The 22,233-nt window shown below is 36.1% G+C and overlaps 1 protein-coding gene across 5 annotated transcripts; it reads left to right on the top strand.

The window, feature by feature from the left end:
- The first annotated feature begins 12,822 nt into the window (after positions 1 to 12,822).
- LOC103999777 (mitogen-activated protein kinase kinase kinase 1) lies at positions 12,823 to 21,901 on the top strand. Of its 5 annotated transcripts, none has more exons than XM_065127677.1 (10): positions 12,823 to 13,873; positions 14,674 to 14,758; positions 14,943 to 15,005; positions 17,114 to 17,271; positions 17,930 to 18,005; positions 18,089 to 18,148; positions 20,584 to 20,688; positions 20,964 to 21,104; positions 21,499 to 21,593; positions 21,664 to 21,901. In XM_065127677.1, the coding sequence occupies exons 1-8, from the start codon at positions 12,936 to 12,938 to the stop codon at positions 21,081 to 21,083; spliced, it is 1,605 nt and encodes a 534-aa protein (XP_064983749.1). In that variant the 5' UTR covers positions 12,823 to 12,935; the 3' UTR covers positions 21,084 to 21,104; positions 21,499 to 21,593; positions 21,664 to 21,901. The 5 variants fall into 5 exon arrangements, with proteins under 5 accessions (XP_064983749.1, XP_018674364.2, XP_009419899.2 ...); XM_018818819.2 differs by having other exon boundaries at positions 20,868 to 21,104; positions 21,505 to 21,593; positions 21,683 to 21,901; XM_009421624.3 differs by having other exon boundaries at positions 20,868 to 21,104; positions 21,505 to 21,593.
- The last annotated feature ends 332 nt before the right edge of the window (positions 21,902 to 22,233 follow it).

Genomic DNA, 22,233 nt, shown 5'->3' with positions numbered 1-22,233 from the left:
CATGATGATTTTTTGTGTTTTATTGATCTTGATGGTTTTTATGATGAAACTTATTTTTCGATCTTAAACGATTGATGATATATTTATTTTTTGGCACAAAAAGGACAAAGACATGCTTATATGAAACAACCAAATAGATAAAAGTATTTTTCTTGAAAATTCTTGGTTTGATGAATCTATTTTATTATCTTTTTATGAATCTCTTGAAAATGATTTTGATTTGATGATTTGAATTTGAATGAGTTTTATCTTGATTTTTCAAGATTTATAACTTGAGATTCACTCTATAAAAATCGAGATCTTTTATCCTCAATATTTCTTTTTAGCATCTCCTATCCAAATGAATCATGATTGGTATCATTGCTATATTTCTTCTTATCGTGCACTAAAGAGAAAATTTTCCTAAATGAATCGTGATTTTTCGGAACCACAATTCTTATTATGATTCATAATGAATTGAGAAATTTTATATGCTTGTATTAATATCTTGTTCTCCTACAAGATTGAATGAATTTTATCTATATCATGATCTCCTAAGATTTTCCTTTGATTATTTAAGAGGAGATTTTTCAAAAGAAAACATGTCTTTTGGTATTATCTTTTCATGATATGTTTTTTATGTAATTACTTGTATTCATGAAATATTTATTTCATCACCAAAATTCTCTTGATATTTTGAATGTGATGAAATGAAATAATGCATGAAATACAAATGAGAAGTTAATGATCATGCATGATAGCATGTAATGAATTTTGACATTTAGATACCATCATTTGAATAGCTATGATCATGTTGCCAAAATGATATATCATGAATGCTTGAATATCATGTATGATATGCCCATAGTGATGATTGATTTATTTGTATCATGCATGAAAAATAAAAGGTATAGATTTGAAATTGTGCATGTTCGAATTTGAAAATATGATGATGCATAATGATGAATTTGTGTAATAAAAATATTAAATATTTTGAAACCATGTTTTCGTGTCATGCACAATGATCATGCTTAATAAATTTTAAAATTATGTATGATGAATCTTGCGATTTATGGATTATTGATTTTTATCATAATAAAAGTGCTTTATTGATCTTTGTTGTAATAAATCTCACACTTTCGGTTTTAAACATGATACATGTTTTTATTTGGCATACATGAAATAAAATCATATGAATTGAAATAACTAAAAAGAGAAAAATATTTTTTCCTTAAAAAATTATTTTTCTCTATCTTATTGATCTTGATGATTATTATGATAAATCTATGTATACCATTTTGAATCTCTTGAAAGTAATGTTGAGATTTTGATGAATTTGATGATTTGAATTTGAATGAGTTTGTATTCAAATTATGATATTGATTTCTTAGATTTACTACTTGAGATTCTTTTTTAATCACAATCTCTTCTTTGTACACCTACAATTTTTGTTATTTATAAAAAGAAGAGATTTGATAAAATGAATCATGTCTTTTGTAATTCAAGAGGTCTTATCTTTCATGACAAGATGCCATTGGATTTATGGCTTGTATGCCTTGAAATAATTAAAATATTTTACACTATTTTGCTCTTCCCTTATTCTTTCTTGTTTACAATGATAAAATGAAAAAAAGTTATGATCATGCATGGTAGGATGCAATTTGACAAATTAATACTATCATGATATATGCATGCAATACTTGTGCTTTCTAATTATGATGTGATGTAAATCATGATTTAAAATGCTATGAGTTGTTGCTAAAATGATGTATGTTGATTTAATGCTTTGTGTCATGAATGCTCTAAATGATGAATGTTTGGTATCATGATCAAAATGTTGATAAATAGTTAAAAATTTTAGTATCATGTATGATATGCCCATAATGTTGATTGATTTATTCAATATCGTGCATGAATGAAATATAAGATTTTTGTAAAGGTGCATGTTTTAATTTGAAAATATAATGATGCATGAATAAGATTGATATTTACCTTTATCATAATTAATGTAAAGGGTCTTCCCTTCTTTTTGACAATGACAAAGGGGGAGATAGCTAGCTTGCACAAGACAAGAGAAGCAAAAAATTACAAACTTACACATTGCAAAAAGGGGCAAAACTTATTAGCTTGCTCATCTCAAAAGCAAGAAATGCTATCTTGTAATCTCAAGCAAATGTGCTAGTTTGCCTATCTCAAGAAGCCAAACTTGCACCTTGCACATTGCAATAGGAAGCAAGAATCATGAGCTTACACAAGAAAGCTATCTTGCATTTGCTTTTGAAATTTTTGCTAGCTTGTATGTAGTAAAACTTGTATATCGTAAAAATTGCTAGCTTGTAGTCTAAAGAGAAGCAAACAGTTGCTATCTCAAGATGCTAAATATGTTAAACTTGCACTTTGCAATGGAAGCAAAATTGCAAGCTCAAACATTCCAAAGGAAGCAAAATTTGATAGCTTGCAACTTGTATATTTCAAGAAGCAAGAGTTTCTTTTTGAACATCTTAAAACCATGAGCTTGCATGTTCTAAAATATTGTAAAATGTTGTAAAGTAGGACATGCTATTTTACTATCTTGTATATCTAAAACTTGATAGCTTGCATATTCTAGTGTAATATAGCACTTGCTAAATTTTTGCTAGCCTGCATGATGTAGCATTTGCTAAATTTTCAAGCTTACAAATTACATGATGATAAAATTTGATATTATGTTTTTCATGCAATAAGTTGAATTCATAGGCCACAAGAGAGGACGATGCGCCAAAGAATCAGACGAAGCATCGAGGGACCAATGACATGCCGGACAACTTGATTAATTGCTTAGGATTAATTGTCTCGATCGAAGTTTTATTTTGCATGTGCAGGATTAACTAGATAGCTTGAAGATATAAAGCAAGTCTACCGGAGTCAAGTTCGATGGGTGTTTGAGAGTCCGAAGATTCGTCGGAGATGCTGCCGGAACCAACTGAGAGGAAATCGGGGACTTGTTTGAGTTTTCGGAAGTCCGCTAGAGAGATCGTCGGAGGTTCGCGGAGATCACCGAGAAGGTTCGGCTACTTGCTAAAGACTCACTAAACTCGCCACAAGACTGGAAGCCTGCTGGGAGTCCGCTGGAAGAAATTTGAGGGTGTATCGGAAGTTCGCCGAAAAGCTCGCAGGAAGGAAACTCGACGTTGTCGGTTAAAAACTTACTTAGGACTATGTCTTAATTTCGTAGTTTACATGTAATTAGAGTTAGAATTAAGGGTTAATCCTATAACCCGGTTAAGGGCCAATTGGGCCTAAGTTCAGACTAGTTTGGGCCAAGTTTGGAGCCCAACTAGTGAGCTGAAATAGTCTAGGCGGTGGCACCGCCTAGAACCTGAGAGTTCCGGCGGTGGCACCGCCAGCAAACTGCTGTATTAGGCGGTGGCACCGCCCAACACCCGAGAGGTCCGGTGGTGGCACCGCCAGTACACTGTCAGTGTCAAACACTGACAGGCGGTGGCACCGCTAGCACTGGGAACCCAAAAGTAATTCAAATTTGGAGCCCAAATTTGAATCCTCTTGGGGCCTATAAATACCCCTCAATTCTCAGTAGAGACAACAACCTTTGAGAAGTTAGAGATTGAGAAAAGGCCTTAGCAAAGTCTTTAGCAAGTCTTGTTTTCAATAGCTTAAGTGTTCACCTCCCTCTTTCTGTTTGAAAAATTTGTAAGAGTGTGAACCACTTGTAAAAGGTTATAAGAGGGGTATTTGTCCTTCCCCTTTAAAGTGATTTGCTAGTGGAAGTAGGGAGCCTCATCGAAGAAGGCTTCGCAAGTGGATGTAGGTCATTTGATTGAACCACTTTAAATTGGTGTGTTCCTTGAATGTGTGAGTGTTTACCTTTCTGAAACCTTTATTTACATAGTAGCAAGCTTTTGGTTTTTATCTCCTTACTTTACTCAAGCTACTTTTACCAAGTCATTTTTTGTCGAATCGAAATCTCTATGCATTTACAAAATCATTTTCAAACTTACGAATTTTAATCCGCTGCACTAATTCACCTCCCCCCTCTTAGTGCCACTCTGATCCTAACAGAAAACTCGAATGAGAGTTTTCTTACTTTCGTTGAATCTCGATTTATGGAATATAGTCGAATTTGGTTTTCAAAAGTCTTCTCTTCCAATGAACTATTGGAATGACTTGGAGAAGAAGACTTTTTCTCTAAATGCTAGAGCTATGAATGCTCTATTTTGGACTTTTGACAAAAACGAATTCAATTGAATTTCTATATGCGAAACGACTTTCGATATTTGACACATTCTTGAAACTACACACGAAGGCACTAGTAGAGTAAAAGTTTCGAAGATTAATCTTTTCATGCATGACTTTGAATTGTTTCATATGAAACTAAGCGAAACCATTGGAGACATGTATACCCATTTTACAAATGTCGTCAATGGCTTAAAAGTACTTGGTAGAAGTTTTTCGAATTTTGAACTTGTAAACAAAATTTTACATTCTCTTAATAAGAGTTGGGATCCGAAAATAACCATAATACAAGAGGCAAAAGATCTTAATAATTTTTCACTTGAAGAACTTTTTAGTTCATTGATGACATATGAAATAGCGCATAATGCACAAAACGATTTTGAGGACAACCTTCCAAAGAACAGGAAGGATTTCAGACTTAGAACAATCGAAGACCACTTGAGCATAAGCTCAAGTGATGGTGAACTTGAACTCATTACTATGAACTTTAAAAAGTTCATAAAATAAAAATTAAAGAACAAAAGGAACGTAACTACTTGCTATAAACGCAAGAATATGGAAGCACTTTGGGATGAATCGAGCTCCTCCGAATACGAGGAGAAAATCAATAAAGGCAAGGTGGCAAACTATGCCTTAACGACTTTCTACAATGAGATAATCAACATTCCCTTAGTTTACTTTGAAATTATTTGATGTTCTTCATGAGTTATTTTTAATTTAATTTTAAAAAAATTATATAATTTTTTTAAAAAATTACATGTTTAATTTTGAAAGTTTTAAGATCATGCCTATCTTTCTAGTAATTTTAAAAATGATAATGACAATTGTATATTTTAGGAAAATATAACAAAATATAAATCTAATGATTAATCATATGTATGTTTTTAAGAAAAAATTAATGTGTATCTAAATTGATGATTTCCAAATGTGATTAAAAAATATGCTTCATTTTTAATAAAATCATGCTTAATGGTTTAATGTAAGTATCATGCTTGATCATTTTATTTTTAATTATGTATGACGATTTAAAGTAATTTTTGGGTAATTTGTGGTTTATTGATCTTGTTGACTTTCATGACGAAATTTGCTCTTTCGATTTTAAACTATGATATATGGTTTTCATACGAAAAACTTGAGTATACTTATATAAAATCAATCACTTAAAATGAAACACATAAAAAGGAAAATATATTATCATTGGAATTAAATTGATGAATCAAATCTTTTGTTTAAAGAAGCCTTATGTTTAATATGTTATACTTTTTTGGTCTTGATGGATTTTACGATGAAATTTACTTTTCGATCCTAAATATGATGCATGGTTTTGACATAAGAACAAATATTTGGACATGCTAATATAAAGTCAATCACATAAATTGAAACTAAAGAAGTTTAGATATCTTTAAAAATCATTCAACATTATATTCAACGAAACCATCCTTGATGTTTTAATGAAAATGTAATGATGATTTGAAAGCATGCTTAATGAGTTTATATTTCGAACTTATGCATAATAGTTTTTACGATCTTTTGAAAGTTCTTTTTCGGTGTTAATGAATGATGCATGGATTTGGCATGAAAGAAAAGAACATGCATGTATGAAATCAATCAATAAGTTGAAATAAAAGGAGGTAAGCATTTTTCTTGAAAATTTTCTTTCTCTCTATCTTATCGATTTTTCACTAAGAGACCAATAAAATTATTTATGCCATTTTGAATCTCTTGACAGAAATGTTGAGATTTTGATGATTTGAATTTGAATGAGTTTTATCAAAATCATTATCTTGGTTTTTTGGAATTACTTGAGATTTTTTGAATCAAGATCTCTTCTTTGTACTCCAACGATTTTTTCTTAGTATTTTATTTAAAGAAGAGATTTACTATATGAATCATGTCTTTTGGTATTCAAATGGTCTTATCTTTTATGACATGATTTCTTTGTTTTTATGACTTGTATGCCTTAGAATGATTGAAATATTTTACACCATTATGTTCTTCCCTTCATTTTTCTTGTTTATAATAACAAAAGGGGAAGAAGTTATGATCATGCATGGTAGGATGTAATTTGACAAATTGATACCATCATGATGTGAAATATTTATAACTCAGAATGATGCATGCAATACTATGATTTTTTTGATGAAATGATGTGAAACTCAACAATTATCATTTTCTGAAATGATACTCTAAAATGATTATCTATCTTTATCATACTTGGAAAATTATTGTAAAAGAAAAAATAAATATAAAATAATATTCTTTCCTTCTCTTTGACAATGAAAAAGGGGGAGATAAAATTTGCTAGCTTGCATACTTCAAGAAAGAGAAAAAAAAAATGCTAACGTGCACATCACGAAAAGATGCAAACTTGCTAGCTTGCTCATCTCAACAGAAAAGCAAGAAGTGCTATCTTGAAAATCTTAAGAGAAGCAATGTTTGCTAAGTTATGTTAGGATCAAGAGCATTAAGAGGTGGGGGGGGGGTGGAGAGGTGAATTAGTGCAGCAGAAAACTTTCGACGATTAAAACTACGTTCGTATATTAAAATCTGACTCCGACGTAAAAGTTGTTTCATGCAGATAATAACTTTGAAAGCTTACAGAAATGTATTTGAAGTAAAGTAAGGAAGACAGTTTGCAGTTAAGATAGAAATCAGAATGTAAGCGCAAACTGAAATATGAAGTTCGTACGATAAAACCGATTTCCGTCTCAACGCCGATTCGGAAAATACTTAACTATGAAACACGTTTATAAATGAGTAGAAGGCAGTAAGCTATTGAGGAGGTTTGCAGTAAAGATAAGATGCTCAAAGTAAATGCAAACTGAGATTTAGAGTGGTTCGGTCAATCTTGACCTACATCCACTTTTGGCTTCCTCCACCAACGAGATCACCGACGTCCACTAGAAGCCTTCCTTCAATAGGCGAAGGCCAACCACCCTTTTACAGTTTCACTCCTTTTGACGGGCTTAGGAGACAACCCTTACAAACTTTTCTCTTCTCTCTTGAAAGATCAAAATTTGGAAAAAAAGGGAGGAGAACTTCTAGCCTTTATAACACTTTTGAGCTCTAAAAATCACAGAGTAAGATTGTATTTTTTGTGCCCTTTCATGCAGGAAAGGGTGGGGTATATATAGGCCCCAAACTAGTTTGAATTTGGAGCTCAAAGATGTCTTTTCACAGATTTTCGGGGTCCTAGCGATACCACCTCCTGATTGGGGCGGTACAACCGCCTGGCAGCTCGGAGACTGAGCCTTTGGGCGGTGCCACCGCCTGACAGGGGTGGTTGCACTGCCCAGTCTCGGTCGGAGACTGAGCCCTGGTAGTGCCACTGCCTGACTGGGGCGGTTGCACCGCCTAGCAGAGCTCGGAGACTGAGCTCAAGCGGTTCCACCACTTGTCAGGGGCGGTTGCACCACCCAATCTCGCTCGGAGACTGAGCCCAGGCGGTGCCACCGCCTGCCTGGGGTGGTTGCACCACCCAGATTTCCTGGGAGACCCTCTCTTGGGTGGTGCCACCGCCGACCCAAGCGGTGCCACCGCCTAGCAGGAATTCTGGTCCGAATGGGTTGATCCATTTGGCCCAATTTGGGTCTGTCAAGGGCCCAATTGCTCCCAAATTAAGTTAATGGGATCACCTCCCATTTCTAACTTAATCTACATGCTAACTACCACATTTCTTAAGACATTTACTACAACTTACTCCGGTGCATCAATCGCTTCTTCCGACGAACTTTCGACGAACATCCGACGAACCTTCGACGATGCTCCGACGGACTTCCAACAAACTCCTGGACTTGCGACGATCCACTTGGCGAGTTCCGACAAACTTTTTTTGGCAAGCTCCTGGACTTCTCGGATTTGTTCCCACAGAACCTCCGATGACCGTCCGGACTTTCGTCGAACTCTCGAACTCCCAACGTGATCATAGTCTTGACTCCGGTGCAACTTCTACTGCATGTCTTACATCCATCATAGTTAATCCTGCACATGTAAAACAAAATTTCGATCGAGACAATTAATCATAAGCAATTAACTAAGTTGTCCGGCATGTCATTGGTCCCTCGACGCTTCGTCCGATTCTTCGGCGCATCGTCCTCTCCTGCAGCCTATTGCCTAATCGGCCAGTTGACTCTGCAACTCCGATATCTTTGGCATAATACCCGCTCTTCTTGGCTCGATGCCCGAGTCCACGGCCCGAAGCCTTATGTCAATACGTCGACCGATCCACCGGCCCGACGTCCAATCTCTGACATGTTCCTCCGGCACAACATGATTTTTCCTGCTTTAATTGTCTCATCCTGATCGAAACATCTTGCGTTACTCAAAACGCAGATAAAAACATAAACATATATCAAGTGGTTTCATCATCAAAATACGAGATTCAACAAGTTATACATTTCATGTAGATGCAAAAATATGCTATCTTGTATATATCAAAAGGTGTAAAAAGTTTATAAAAAAAACTCACTAGCTTGCATAATACAAAACTTGTTAGCTTGCTTTATGAAAAATATTGTATCTTGCTAGCTTGTTATCTTGCATTATTTTTTAAAAAGTTGCTAACCTTCATACTTCAAAGAGAAGTAACACTTGCCAAATTACTAGCTTGCATATTGTAAAATAATGTAAAATTTTGCTAGCTTACACTTTACAAAGGAAGCAAAAATGGTACTTTTCAAAAGAGCTTGCTATCTTGAACATCATTGGCTTGCCTATCTTAAAAATCAAAAATAAAAACTCGTAAAATTTGCAATCATGTACATCTTTAAAATTAATGATGATTTGGTGATTATGCATGTTGTAAAGTGATATAAAATCGACTAGCTTACATATTCTAATATGATGTAATACTTGCTAAATTTTTTAGCTTACAAATTGCATGATGATAAATACAATGTTTGACATTATATCTTAAACACTTGAAAGTTGCACTTCTCCTTTTTGTTGATGACAAAGGGGGAGAAGTATGATGTTATATATAAGTTTATGATAACATATTGCTTGAATTTTTGAATCCAAGAGTTATATCAATATGACATATTGATAGGGGGAGTTAAGGTTAACTTCATCATCAATTGGTTATCATCATAAAAAAGGGAGAAATTGTTGAATCTCAGATTTTGATGATGAAACCAATTGATGGTATTTATGATTTGATCTACGTTTTGAGTGATGTAGGATGCTTCGATTAGGGAGAGACAATTAAAGCAGGAAGAGTCATGTTGGGCCGGAGAAAAACATGTTAGAAGATTGAACGTCGAGCCAAAGAATCAATCCATGTATCGATAGAAGGCTTCGGGCCATGAGTTCGGGCATCGGGCTAAGAAAGCAGATATTGCACTAAGGAAATTGGAGTTGCGGAGGTCAACTGGCCGATTGGGCAATAGGCCGCAAGAGAGGACGATACGCCGAACAATTAGACGAGACGTCGATGAACCAATGACATGCCGGACAACATCTGATTAACTTAGTATTAATTGTCTAGATTGAAGTAGGATTTTATGTGTGCAGGATTAACTATGATAGCAAGGCATAAAGTAAAATGAAATCCCAGAGTCAAGAATGTGATTTCGTTGGGAGTTCGAGAGTTCGTCGAAAGTCCGAACGTTCATCGAAAGTTCTGCCGGAATTAACCGAGAAGTCCAGGAACTTGCCAAAGAAGCTCATCAAAACTCACTAATAAGATCATCATGAAGTCCAGGAGCTTACCGTGAGTTCGCTGGAACATTACCGAGAGATCGTCGGAAGTTCGTCGGAAGATCGCCGGAAGCTCACCGAAAGAAACCTAGACTTACGGACTTTATTTAGCTTAGTGAATATCTTAAAATTTATAGTTAGCATATAATTGAGATTAGAATTGGGCCAACCCAATTAGGGGACAGTTGAGCCTAAGTTTGGGCTATGTTGGGCCAAGAGAAAGGCCCAAATAGTGACCAAACATGTGAAACCGTCGTGGCACAATCTCCGAGACTATGTCAGGCGGTGGTACCGCCAGTCTAGGTAGTGGTACTGCCCAGACACAGTCTTCTAGGTGGTGGTACTGCCAGATTGGGCGATGGTACTGCCCAATCTCAGATTGCAGACGGTGGTACCGCCCGTACCTTGAATTTTAGGGGATTTGAATTTTGACTCCATTTTTGAAGCCATTTGGGGTCTATAAATACCCTAGCTATTTCTGCATTAAAAAGCAAGAAAAATGAATAAAAACTCTGCATTTCTAGAGTTGAAAACCCTTATAAAGTATAGAGTTCCTCCTAAAGTTTAGAGACAATTTTAAAGGAGAGTGTGAGGGAAGTTTTGTAAAAAGGGGTGTAAAGGTTCTCTCCTGAACCTGCAAAAAAATAATAGAGTTGTAAGAAGGAGGTTGATCTTTGCTTATTAAAGGAAGATCGTTAGTAAATGCCGTTGGCCTCGACGGAAGAGAAATCGGTGAAGTTGATGTAGATCATGACGACCGAACTACTATAACTTGGTTTGCATTTACTTCTTGCAATCTACATTTACTGTAAATTGTCCTTCTTTACTTGCTTTACATCCACTACACTCTTCCATATGCTTTCAAGTTAACATCTTCCGAAATGGGTTTAATCGCAACGAGATTTTCAAACCGACGTAATTTTTACCGCTGTACTAATTCACCCCCTCCTTTTAGTACCGACTCGTTCCTAACAGTGACATGAAACTTGAAAGTGCATATATATGTTATGATGTAATAATTTATATATATGTTAAGACGTATGATATGGAAGTACACATATATGTTATATGTGATGTAAAAATATACATATATAATATGACATGTACCATAGGAGTATATATATATATATATATATATATTATGATTCATGGTGTATAAGTTCATATATGTATTATGATTTTTTATTGTATATATTATGAATTACTCTTGCATATAAGTATTTTATAATTTTCTTTGACTTAGACTTTTATCTCTTATGCATTTATCATATTATAAGGTTGTATATTGTAAAAAAAAAAAAAGATAATAAGAAGAAATGTTTATGATGAAATATTTTATGCATAGATACGACAAATGATGTGAGTGTGCACATATATAATGAGATATATGAGAGTTCATAGATGTATCATAATTGTTTATTGTATTTGCTATAACATACTCTCCCACATATGTGCTCCAATTTATTTTAAATCAAAATTTGATCTTCTTAACTAGACAAATGTTATGTTAGGAGGTTAATATTTCTAAAGAGGCTACAAGAAGATGATGCTGCCATAAGCAGTTTTATAAATATGATTTTGAAACGTTACATGCGTTACATGCATAGTCACCTAAATAAAACTATAGAGATTTATACTTAATGAATTATTACATCATAGTAACTATTTTACACCTATCAAACATAGTAATTATTAACTATGTACAACTATCAAACATCATAAGGAGAAACCATGTCGTTTTGTTGGTAAGCTAATATGTTTCAAATTTACCTGCTTTTCGCTATATTATCGTTAATAGTAGTAGTAAATCAAAAAATAATATCTTATTTTAATCATACATATATAATATTAGTGGAATTAAAAATAGGATGTTACAATAACAATAATACGTGGCATATTACTGAACTGATAGGCGCGTATAATAAAAAGTTGACACGTTGTGATCGTAGAGCCACAAATGTCATGAAAAACTTGAATTCAAGCATGAATTCAACTCAAACTTGGCTCCTCTGAGATCGCAACAAACTAATTAGTTCCGTGGTTAAGCCTCTTAAATGTTTTGACTTAATTTTGAACATAAACAATATGATAAATATCAGGTATTCATCTAATTGGATTATATCCATCTAAACCGTAGCATTATATTTAAATCTAATGGGATTATCTCCATTTAAATCGCCTCTTCGTTCCTCGCCACCTCATCTATTTACATCATTATAAGTTGGGGTTTCTGCACACTTAGAATTTGAGTTCGAGCTCGCTTCGAGTTTGATCTATTCAAGATTGTGTAAGGCTCAACTCGATCGAGGATTATATGCCACGGGGGAAAAGGTAGGCCCGGTTAGAATTTTTTTTTTTTTCCATTTTCTTGCTTTACTGAGGAAACGGGGGGAAAAAAGGTAGGAAAAGCACGAGACGATAAGCCTCACCAATTCGACGGTAACATCCGAATTGGATATGCGGGGTCCATCGCCTTACGGTGAAGGTCCAGAGAGTGAGAGACCGGCAAGAGCTACCCGGTCTTTTTGTTCTTTAATCGCTTTTGGCAAATAAAACACGATGGGTTGACTGAGTTGCTCCGCGAGGGTGACGTGTGGGGGGGGGGGGGGACCTACGCGGTGATTTTGTCACGGGCACGCGGGGAATCGAAGAGCGGACTACCAACGAGGCGCTGAATCACCTCCGAATTTGTCGGGGTCGACGTGTTCTCACAGCCGATGCAGTGAGCTCAGGGAGTGAGCCTCTGCCTGGCCAGTGAGAGGCGACACGTCACGCGTGACTTATTTCCCGGGTGATTTCAGTACGTCGGTTTCGTGAGCGAGGGACGCGCGGAGAATCTCCAGCCGAGCGCGACCAGCGAAAAGAAAATAAAAATAAAAAAAGGCAACGCGTTTAAAAAATCTCGGCTGTTGTCCGGGTTGGGGTGTTGAGATGGCCTCCGCCCTCACCGCGTCCTCCGCAGGAGTCAAACCGAGCCCAACGAGGCCACCACGCGACAGAGCTCGAGAGAAGCGAGCGCGCACGGCATGGAGCGCGAGAGCTCGAGGTCGCGCGGCGACGGCAGCGGCAGCGGACGAAGGTTGGGCCGTAGCAACGCGATCAAGAACGTCCACTACGAACCCGCCACCGCCGCTGCCGGCGAAGAATCCCCTCGCCTCTCGACCCACTTCGATCCGCACCCTCCCGCTGCCGCGTACTCCACCATAACGAGCTTCCGGATGGGCGGTGTCGATGGCGAGGTCGACCTCATCTGCCGCAGCCTCGGACTCTCCGGCCCGGAGGACTTCGCCATCCCCACCTCCGTCTGGGAGGAGGCGCGAAGGGCCCGCTCGTCCTCCGACCTACTCCTCTTCCCCCCTTCCCGCGATTCCTTCTCTCGGTCGCCGCCCACTCTCTTAGCAGCCTCCAATTTTTTCGATGCTATTGACGACCGACGGACGCTAGTCGTCGATGATGAGGCCGGGGACAAAAAACAGCTTCCTATTGGCACTAGAAGAGGCGTTGAAGGTATTAGACGAGGGTTTAAGCGATTGGAGATCACCCTTCCGAATAAGATTTCGAGATTGACTCTCAACCCTCCGCCGCCGATCTCTCTGCCTCATGTCGACGACGGGACCTCGACTTGGGATATTGTGAGGTCTTTTGCTTCCGGCGAGGAAGAGGAACGTCCGGCCCCTGAGCATGATGACGGTAATGATGCCGCTACGAGTACTTGCTTGGAGAGGAGGCCCTTTGGTTCTGAAGAGGATGGGATGAGCCACGATGGGGAGAAATTGAGGCTGAGGTCGGGGGATACAGACAAAGAGCTTACTGGGTCGACTTCGGCCAGCGCCAGTGACTCTTCTGCTGTGGCGGTGATTACCGTCTCACCTAATGCAATTTTGAGGAGGAGCATCAAGTCTTGGACAAGAGGCGGTAGACTTGGAAGCGGCTCGTTCGGGACGGTGTATGAGGCTATCAGTGCGTAAGTAGAGATTCTTCTGTTGCATTACTAGCACCTACAACAATTATGAGCTGCATCTGCTTGTTATTATCACTTTTTCACATCTAATTGTTAGGAAAATTATTATATTGGGTTTTAATTATAGCTGTAATTCTTTAAACATACTTTATATATGTGTATATGTATGAAATATTGGAGCTTTAACAATGATCTTTTATGCTTTGTAAAACAGAGTATATTGTTCTTAAAACCTCAACCTTTACTACAATATGTAAACCGCATGATGCTGTAAAAAACATGAGGCATCTTCACAGAGAACTTGTAGTCATTACAATATTGGATACTTGCTTTTTCTTTGAATTAATTGAACCATGTTCATTGACCAAAATATATTTGATGAAATTATTAGTGGTCCATTATGTTTTCTTTTCTGTTGTATATTCCGTGGTCTTTCTAATATACCTTTTCTGGATAACATCCCAAGCTACTGGCTTTGCTTCTCATATCGTACAAATTAACTTCTTTACAAGAAGCACTTTTCCTTAGTTTCTACTGTTACCTGTATGCTTATTTGCTGGGCATATGAACAGGGACAGGATGGCAAGGCATTGCCATTTGTCCCTCTCATCCTGCTTCTGAATCATATGCCAACAGGTAAGTTTCTAGAATGGGATATTTTCTTTTTTCTTCATATAAAGAAATTATTTCAAAATTTTCCAGTTTTACTCAAATATGTTAAAAGTATTTCTACGTTAGCGTTGCACTAAAATAGTTACCAGAGTCTCCTAAATCTCATTTTCCTATCAAATTCATCTTTCCAGTGATGGATTTTTTCTTGCTGTCAAAGAAGTCTCCTTGCTTGACCAAGGAAATGATGCCAAAGAATGTATTTATCAGCTGGAGCAGGTGAGGCTTTATGACGTTTATTCTACCATTAGGCTGCAGAAACATTTTTCCTGTCATATGTCGCAAAAAGATGTTTATCCAGTTTCTACTTGAGCACTTGAAGCTTTACTAGTTTTTCCTAGATTACATAACTTCTGTAGTATGTAGCATATCTCTGTTCTAATATCAACTCATTTGCCTTCAGGAAATTGGACTCTTGTGTCGTTTTGAACATGAAAATCTAATTCAATTTTATGGCATGGACAAGGTATGTAAATAAAAGGTCATCTGAATTTTTTTTGTCTGATTTTAGCCTGTATTAATATTTCTTCTTGATTGATGCATCAAATATGGAGATGCTAAGCCTGAAATATGATGAATGTGATAAATTTGGTCTTCTGAAAAATCTCCTCCTTCAAGATGTAAATATATGGAACACAAAGTTATTATTCTTTTCTATCGTTTTGCTTAAAAGAAATAAACCAAAGTTCTCTTACATTTAGTGTTGTTTGTTTTCATCCTTACTGTCCATATCTTAATGTGACAAATGTATCAAACTCTTCTTTGCATAATGCCTGCTAGATGGTTTTAACATGCTGCACATATGTAAGAGTTAAAGAAGACAGCCTAGGATGGTGTGAGCTGACAATCTGGTTCTTTAAATTGATACAACTAATTAGAAGTCAAAAGTCCAGTCTGCTAAATTGATTTTTAACCCAAGTTATGCATGTTTCTGGATCATATATTTTTACTCATGAAATTATCCTGATGTACTCCACAGTTACGAAAAAGAACAACAGTAATTATTGAAAATTTTGGGGAAGGCCACGTTTTCTTTGAGCTCTTACTAACTTCTCTGTGCTCATGGCAAAGTCGACCCTTATTTTGATCATGTACTTTCTGAATTATATACTCATATAATTTTGGTGTTTATCATATTTTTAAATGAAATCACTTGATTGTTCATCTTATAAATTTGCTCACTAGTTAATGAATAGATGAAAAGAACTAGATTTCTTAGTTTCAGTTTTAGTTTGAGATGAGTCATACTGTCCACCTGTCCAAAAAATTCTTCTTATTGCTTGCAAGAACACTGTAGGCACTTGTGTGGTTCATAGAATCTGCCGATCAGATTTAGCTAATCCTAAAATCTATGAATAAAAAATTGGCAGCCCAGTGTATTAGACTTCCACTAACATAAAATGAGGAAGGTCAAGATACAAAGCTTTACCCTTGCAAGCAGAATGACTATTTCCATGCCTTTTGACTTCTTCATCTAGGTTGCAAAGGTGCAATCTTACAGTGGTATCAAGGCTCGGCCTTTTAGGAACGACTTTAAAGTGTAATTGTTTAGGTATGGATTATAAATAACAGCTCTCTGAAAAATACAAGAGTCTACTAGTTTCATAGTTCAGTGACGTTACGTGTATCATATTGCTTAGCTGTGAAACAGTAAGAGGCTAAATTGTAACATGATGCTAATTGACTCTTGATTGTTCATAATAGTCTATTATGCATAACAAAGTTTCCATGGATAGCTGTCTATTTACTGGCAACTATTTTCTTTGTGTCATAACGATTATTACACCTTTTATAACTGCTACTGATTTAAATATTGAAAACTCAAGGATTAGTTGAGAAAAAAACCCTTGTTGCATCCAGGCTAAGAATCAGTAAAATGAAACTTTAATGCACAGAAATCAGGCTGATTTTTTGAGATATGAGCGATACTGAAACCTTAATGCAGAGAAATCTTGACCATGCAACAAGTTGGGCTAGAAATGGGTCAGTAAAGAAATTAAATTATGTTCTAACTTTAAAAAGAGGGTGGCAAGCAAAGATCCTTATTATCATCGTATAAGCCAAAATTTCCTAGATGTTGTAGTAAAAGAATATTTTTAGGTGGTTCTGTTCTTCAATCTTCTTGAGCAACCACATAAAATGCAACTTGCTAGTCCGACAAAAGTGCATGTAACAACTGGTGGCATGAGAAAACTTTTTCTGGGTGCAAACTACTATTTTGCTTTTGTCTTGAACAATACAGTAATATTACACTTGTAATGTCTATTTAGGATGATATCTTTCTAATAACATAGTTCTCCAATCCAGTTACATGCTGACTCTGGCCAAATTGGTGAGGTACATGGATGGGTATTCGAAGTGTTGAACCATTTAACTCTTTGAATGATATGGGATGCTACATCACAAAACCATTTATGAAACCTGTTATACCATTAAAGAATTGTTTGAACAGCATAAGCAAAAAAGCAAAATTCTATCCTATATGTAGTGTGGCCAATACAATTTCATCTTTAGAAAGTGTGGCCAGCTATATGATGATAATTGATTATCAAATATTCATGTGATTTTTTGCAGGATGTTTCAAAATTGTACATTTTCCTTCAACTTGCTACTCAAGGATCCTTAGTTTCACTTTATCAGAAGTATCATTTGCAGAACTCCCAAGTTTCTGCATACACCAGGCAAATTTTGGAAGGATTGAACTATCTACATGGTCAAAACGTAGTGCACAGGTGAACATGAAACTTTTCCTAGAACCACCAAAAAGGTCCATTTTTTTTACTTGTGGACAGCGGATGTCCTCCACTCAAGTCAATAAGTTCCATGAAGAACATGAGTTGTTATTCTTTCTGCAACAGGTCTCTTATATCAGATGCAGGTATCTCAGTCCATATTTCAGGATCTGATAGTATGAAAGACTGGAGCCTTGTTTTGTGCAACTAGAAAGAAAATTCTTTAGGGCCAGCTTTTATTAGAAAGCACACGACTTGAGATGTATTATAAAATCTTTTTTTTTAATCCTGATTCTTATGTTTGCTTGCAACAACCATTCGGCATTGTAGAAAATTTCATGTATTAGGTTTCTGTGCAATAAGTTGTGTCTACCACCCTGCATACAAACAAACACATTTAGCATTTGGGTACTTCAAAATTTTCAATATAGGCATTAATTATGAAATGTTCTCCTAATTGGATATATCTAGGCATCTGAAGCGACCTTCGCTTAAAGTAGAGAAACTGGCAAAGTATGTTTGTGTTGATTCTCGTAGTCTCGTAATCCATATTTTTTCTGTAATTTTGGCCTTCTATATTTCTATTTCTCTGAGCATTCAAGCAGTTGTTTTCAATTTTCATTTTAAAGAAAATTGTATCTTTTCCTTCTATTGACAGAGACATCAAGTGTGCAAATATTTTGGTTGATGCAAATGGATCAGTGAAGCTTGCTGACTTTGGCCTGGCAAAAGAGGTCTTTCTTGTCTCTTGATCTTTGCATTTTATGAGTTTAAAGGGCAGTTAACATTTTGTATTGATATATTGTGCATCTTTCAGATATCTAAGTTGAATTGGGCAAAATCGTGCAAAGGAACTGTATATTGGATGGCCCCAGAGGTAGCCTGTAGCCTTTTATTCAATATATTTTCATATAATAGCAATTCAACTTTTCCACATAGGATGTGCAACAAATTTGTCAATGCTCTACTTGAAGAAAATATTTTAGTTATTAAGACAAATTTGCAAGTTAATTCTAACTTATATAACCTTTGTTTCAAGAGTTCATTTAAAATAATCTTTAGCTTTACCATGAAGTATCCACCAACAGTTAGTTGCTTTATTCACAATATAGTGATTTGCAATTGAAGGCGGGAACCAGTAGTTTTGACATTTTGCTTTTATGGGAAAATAACTATATTTTCTGGTTATGATAGCATAGATAACAACCTATAACAAAATTTTCCTGTCAAATGTCTGTATTGCACATATTAAGCTGGTGTGGTCTAAACTGCACCCACAATTTAATGCCAAATTTTTAATTGAATATCGTATTAAGTGAAATGACAAGTTTCTGCAAATGAGCAAGCAATGGGAAATATTGTGAAACAGTTTGACCCATGGATGACAACAAAGCAGTACTTGGATTGAATCTTCTCAGGTGGTGCCAGTTCGTAACAGGGTACTATTCGTTAAGCCAAGAAATCCAGATTGTAAGCCTGGTTTTCAACCAACAAGGCAACCCTATCGGTGATAAGCTGTGCAGTACCCATATTCCTCCCACCCATTTTCGTTCCAAACTTCCCCTTTCCAACATTTTCTTTCTCCTTCATAAGCCTTCTTTTCTAGAGAATATTTCTTTTTTCAAATCCAACTTGAATCATGGAAGAACGAAAATAAGGTAACTCAGAAGTTATTTCTCTAGTTTTTTGTGCTTATTTTGCTTTTGAATGACATGTGTAAGGTTTCTTAGCTAAGGTCAAATCTATGCACTTCAAGTGTAGATCTACTTGAATCTAGATAGGATCTATTCATATCAAGCCCAAATTTATGCAGATCTTGGTTGGATCCATACAATATAAACTAGATCCTTGTGGATCCAACTTAAGTTCATGTTAATTTCACCAAGATCCATGTACATTTAGTCTATATCCAAGTGAATATTGGCTAAGGTTGAATTCACACAGATTAATCTAGGAAGTCACATATCCAACCTAGATTTGTAAGGAATTAATCTAGACAAGGACCATGCATATCCAACCAAGATCAATGTATATCTAGCTAATCCCACCATTAATTCCAAATGTCATCAGGGAAAATATGATTTATGGGTTTTACAAAATTATAAGCTTGTCCTCAAGCCACAAACCTCTGAATACACCACAGTATTTGTTTTGGTATTGGCAGGGACCATGCCGAAAAGATATGGCATATTGACTTGTGAACAGACATATAGTTAATGAACTTGTGTTTCAGGAGTTATTTTATATTTTTGTGGTATCATTCAAAATACATCAAAGATATATTAAGAATAATTGAGACAAAAAATGAAATAAAAAGGTGATTGAACTTCCGATCAGCATCAACTATACCATCACATAATGACACATGGTATGGGTGGTGGTACCAGTACCTTTGTATCAGTTTAATCAAGGACATGAATCGGTAACAGGCATTTAAATCTTGCTATCACCTAGTGAAAGATCATGTACAGTTCCAAAGATTTAAAGAGTATTGTGTCAGTCTCAAAGAAGTTTTTGGTTGGGTAACAATGGAAAAAAATAATGGTTGAGTATTGAAGCCAAGTAACTTTGTATCTTCTCTCAAGTTGAAGTTGTTTTTGTGCATTTACATGGAACTTGGTTAAACATGGATAAGAATTTGCTGATTCACACTTGATGCTGTGAAAAAAAAAAAGCCTGAATCACTGAGACTGATGTTGATTTCTTGCAATACACCAGAATTGCTAGTCTCTCTCGACATACTTAAATGCAGAAAAACAAGTTTCAAATTTATTTCTAAATTCGATGTTCAGCTGATCAAATCCTTAAGACCTTTTTATAGAAGATATTCTTTTAATTTGACATGGATCCTCCCGAGATCCCATATTGATCGGAGCCTTGTACACCAAGTTTGCCCTTATTGATTAAATTTACCTCTTTCTATTGTCCTAATAAATTCAGTAAGTCACTACAAAAAAATAATCGCAATTAAGAATTAGATTGAATTTGTTGCTGAAATTAGGAACAAAGTTTTGGTTTCATGATAAATAACTACGTAATGAAATACAGTGCATGATAAGCTGACACAATTGAAAGCACTGCCAGAACACTAAAGACATCAAGACATTTAGTGACATGTTCTGCTGATGCTCATTTACATGATCAATATTTGTTTGAACTGAAATACAAATGTTAACCTTATCCATTTTATTTGTTATGCCTATTGCCACTTTTCTGCTGTCTGTCTGTGACATTTATACATGGTCTTAAGATGGTCAGACACCGAATGTTCTCAATTATGGAGAATTTTTTTATTAAAAATTCTAAACACAGGTTGTGAAGACCAAGCCATATGGGCCTTCAGCTGACATATGGAGCCTTGGGTGTACTGTTTTAGAGATGCTGACGCGTCATCCTCCTTATCGCAATCTAGAATGGGTGAGTATTCTATTTGCTTGACCATCAAATAGTCTGTCTTCAGTCAACTTTAACCAGGAGTTTTGCTTGAATTTGAGTTGGATTACATTCATACAAATCAATTAGTGGAACAAACTTGCATGTTCTGTTAATTATTTTCATGGTCTTATTGTTTTTCTTTCTGACAACTATCGTTGCAGATAGAAGCTTTCTATAAGATTGGTCATGGTGAACTGCCAAATATCCCTAACTCCTTATCCATAGAGGCCCATGATTTCATTAGAAAGTGCTTACAGGTCAATCCAGAAGATAGGCCCTCTGCTGCTCAGCTGTTAAAACACCCATTTGTTAAGCGATCACATCCGGATTCTGCTGGTTCTGTACAGTCTTCACCAACAAAAGCAAGACCCAGATGAAAGTAGTCATGAAATTGCGAGGTAAACCTTTCAGTAAATGTAAACTTCTGGTTTGTGCCAAATCCTCTTTGGAGACAAGAAAAGTACATGTTATTTAGGTTGACTAAGTCACACTTGTGGTTGGTGTCACCTATTAGACTTAATGAATGAGGCACATGCATGATGAAACCCACACGTAGGCTTGTGAGAGATCACATTGCTCCTTAAAGTTCTCAGTGGTGCTCCAGTTCACCTAAATGCAATTGTCCCTAGAAAGCTCATCCTGCTTTCTAATTTCATATTTTTAACTAGCATCAGTTATCTTCTCCTTGATGCTTCACCCTGGGGACAGACAATGAGACCTAACTTCATAATTTTAACTAGCAAACAACTAGTCTATGTAAGGTTTCTTGACCTTTCATGATTTTTTTGACAGGTACAGCCCTGAATTTTAGGGTGTGTGGGTGAGTAGCTAGCTGATGGGGGACGCTATTGATCTCACCCTGAAAGTGCCTCCATCTGTGCCCCAAGGTAGTACCTCCCTGTCCCTTTCTCTGCAATTGCTCATCTTGGTAAAAAGCTGATGCCTTGAAGCATGCAGAACCATGAGGATGACACAGAATTACTCTCATTTTTTGCCCAACTCTGGAAGGCGAGGATTCCTCCAAAAAATGGCCAGCCTTCCAGGTGAGAAATCCATGTGTGTGTTTTCTGCAATTTAATGTAAAAAATTACCTGAAATTATGAAAAGATTCCACATACATTCCAATGAGATATATCATCTTTGTTTAATTCAAATAATGGCATCATAATTCAGTTATTCCCTGATTCACATTCAAGGATGCTTATTTTATCAAACAGCATTAAAATCGTCATCCATCGTTAAAGACAATGTTTAAGGATAATATGCTGGCATATGGCAGTGGGATTACTGGCAGTTCATTTTCCATGTCTATATCTCATGCATATTGTCTGTACAGATGACAACGAAAAAGGAATCTTAGCTACTTTTTCATAAAGAAATCTTCTTCAAATATTTATGTAGTAAAGACCCTCTTAACTTTTTAACGACAGTATTCTTTTAGCAAAAGTAAATAGCTCAATTACGCTCACGGCATTAAAATTTTTGGGACCAGGCAAATACTAAAAGATGGGTACGTAACAGATATCA

The sequence above is a fragment of the Musa acuminata genome, chromosome BXJ2-10 (assembly GCF_036884655.1).
Source record: "Musa acuminata AAA Group cultivar baxijiao chromosome BXJ2-10, Cavendish_Baxijiao_AAA, whole genome shotgun sequence".
Lineage (NCBI taxonomy): Eukaryota > Viridiplantae > Streptophyta > Magnoliopsida > Zingiberales > Musaceae > Musa > Musa acuminata.
The sequence above is the reverse complement of the archived record's forward strand: the minus strand, read 5'-3'. Positions and strand labels throughout refer to the sequence as shown.

Coding starts and splice junctions, on each gene's coding strand:
- LOC103999777 (XM_018818819.2), top strand. CDS start 12,936: ATGGAGCGCGAGAGCTCGAGGTCGCGCGGCGACGGCAGCGGCAGCGGA. Junction 13,874..14,673: donor GTGTATGAGGCTATCAGTGC/GTAAGTAGAGAT, acceptor TCATCTTTCCAG/TGATGGATTTTTTCTTGCTG. Junction 18,006..18,088: donor ACTTTGGCCTGGCAAAAGAG/GTCTTTCTTGTC, acceptor TGCATCTTTCAG/ATATCTAAGTTGAATTGGGC.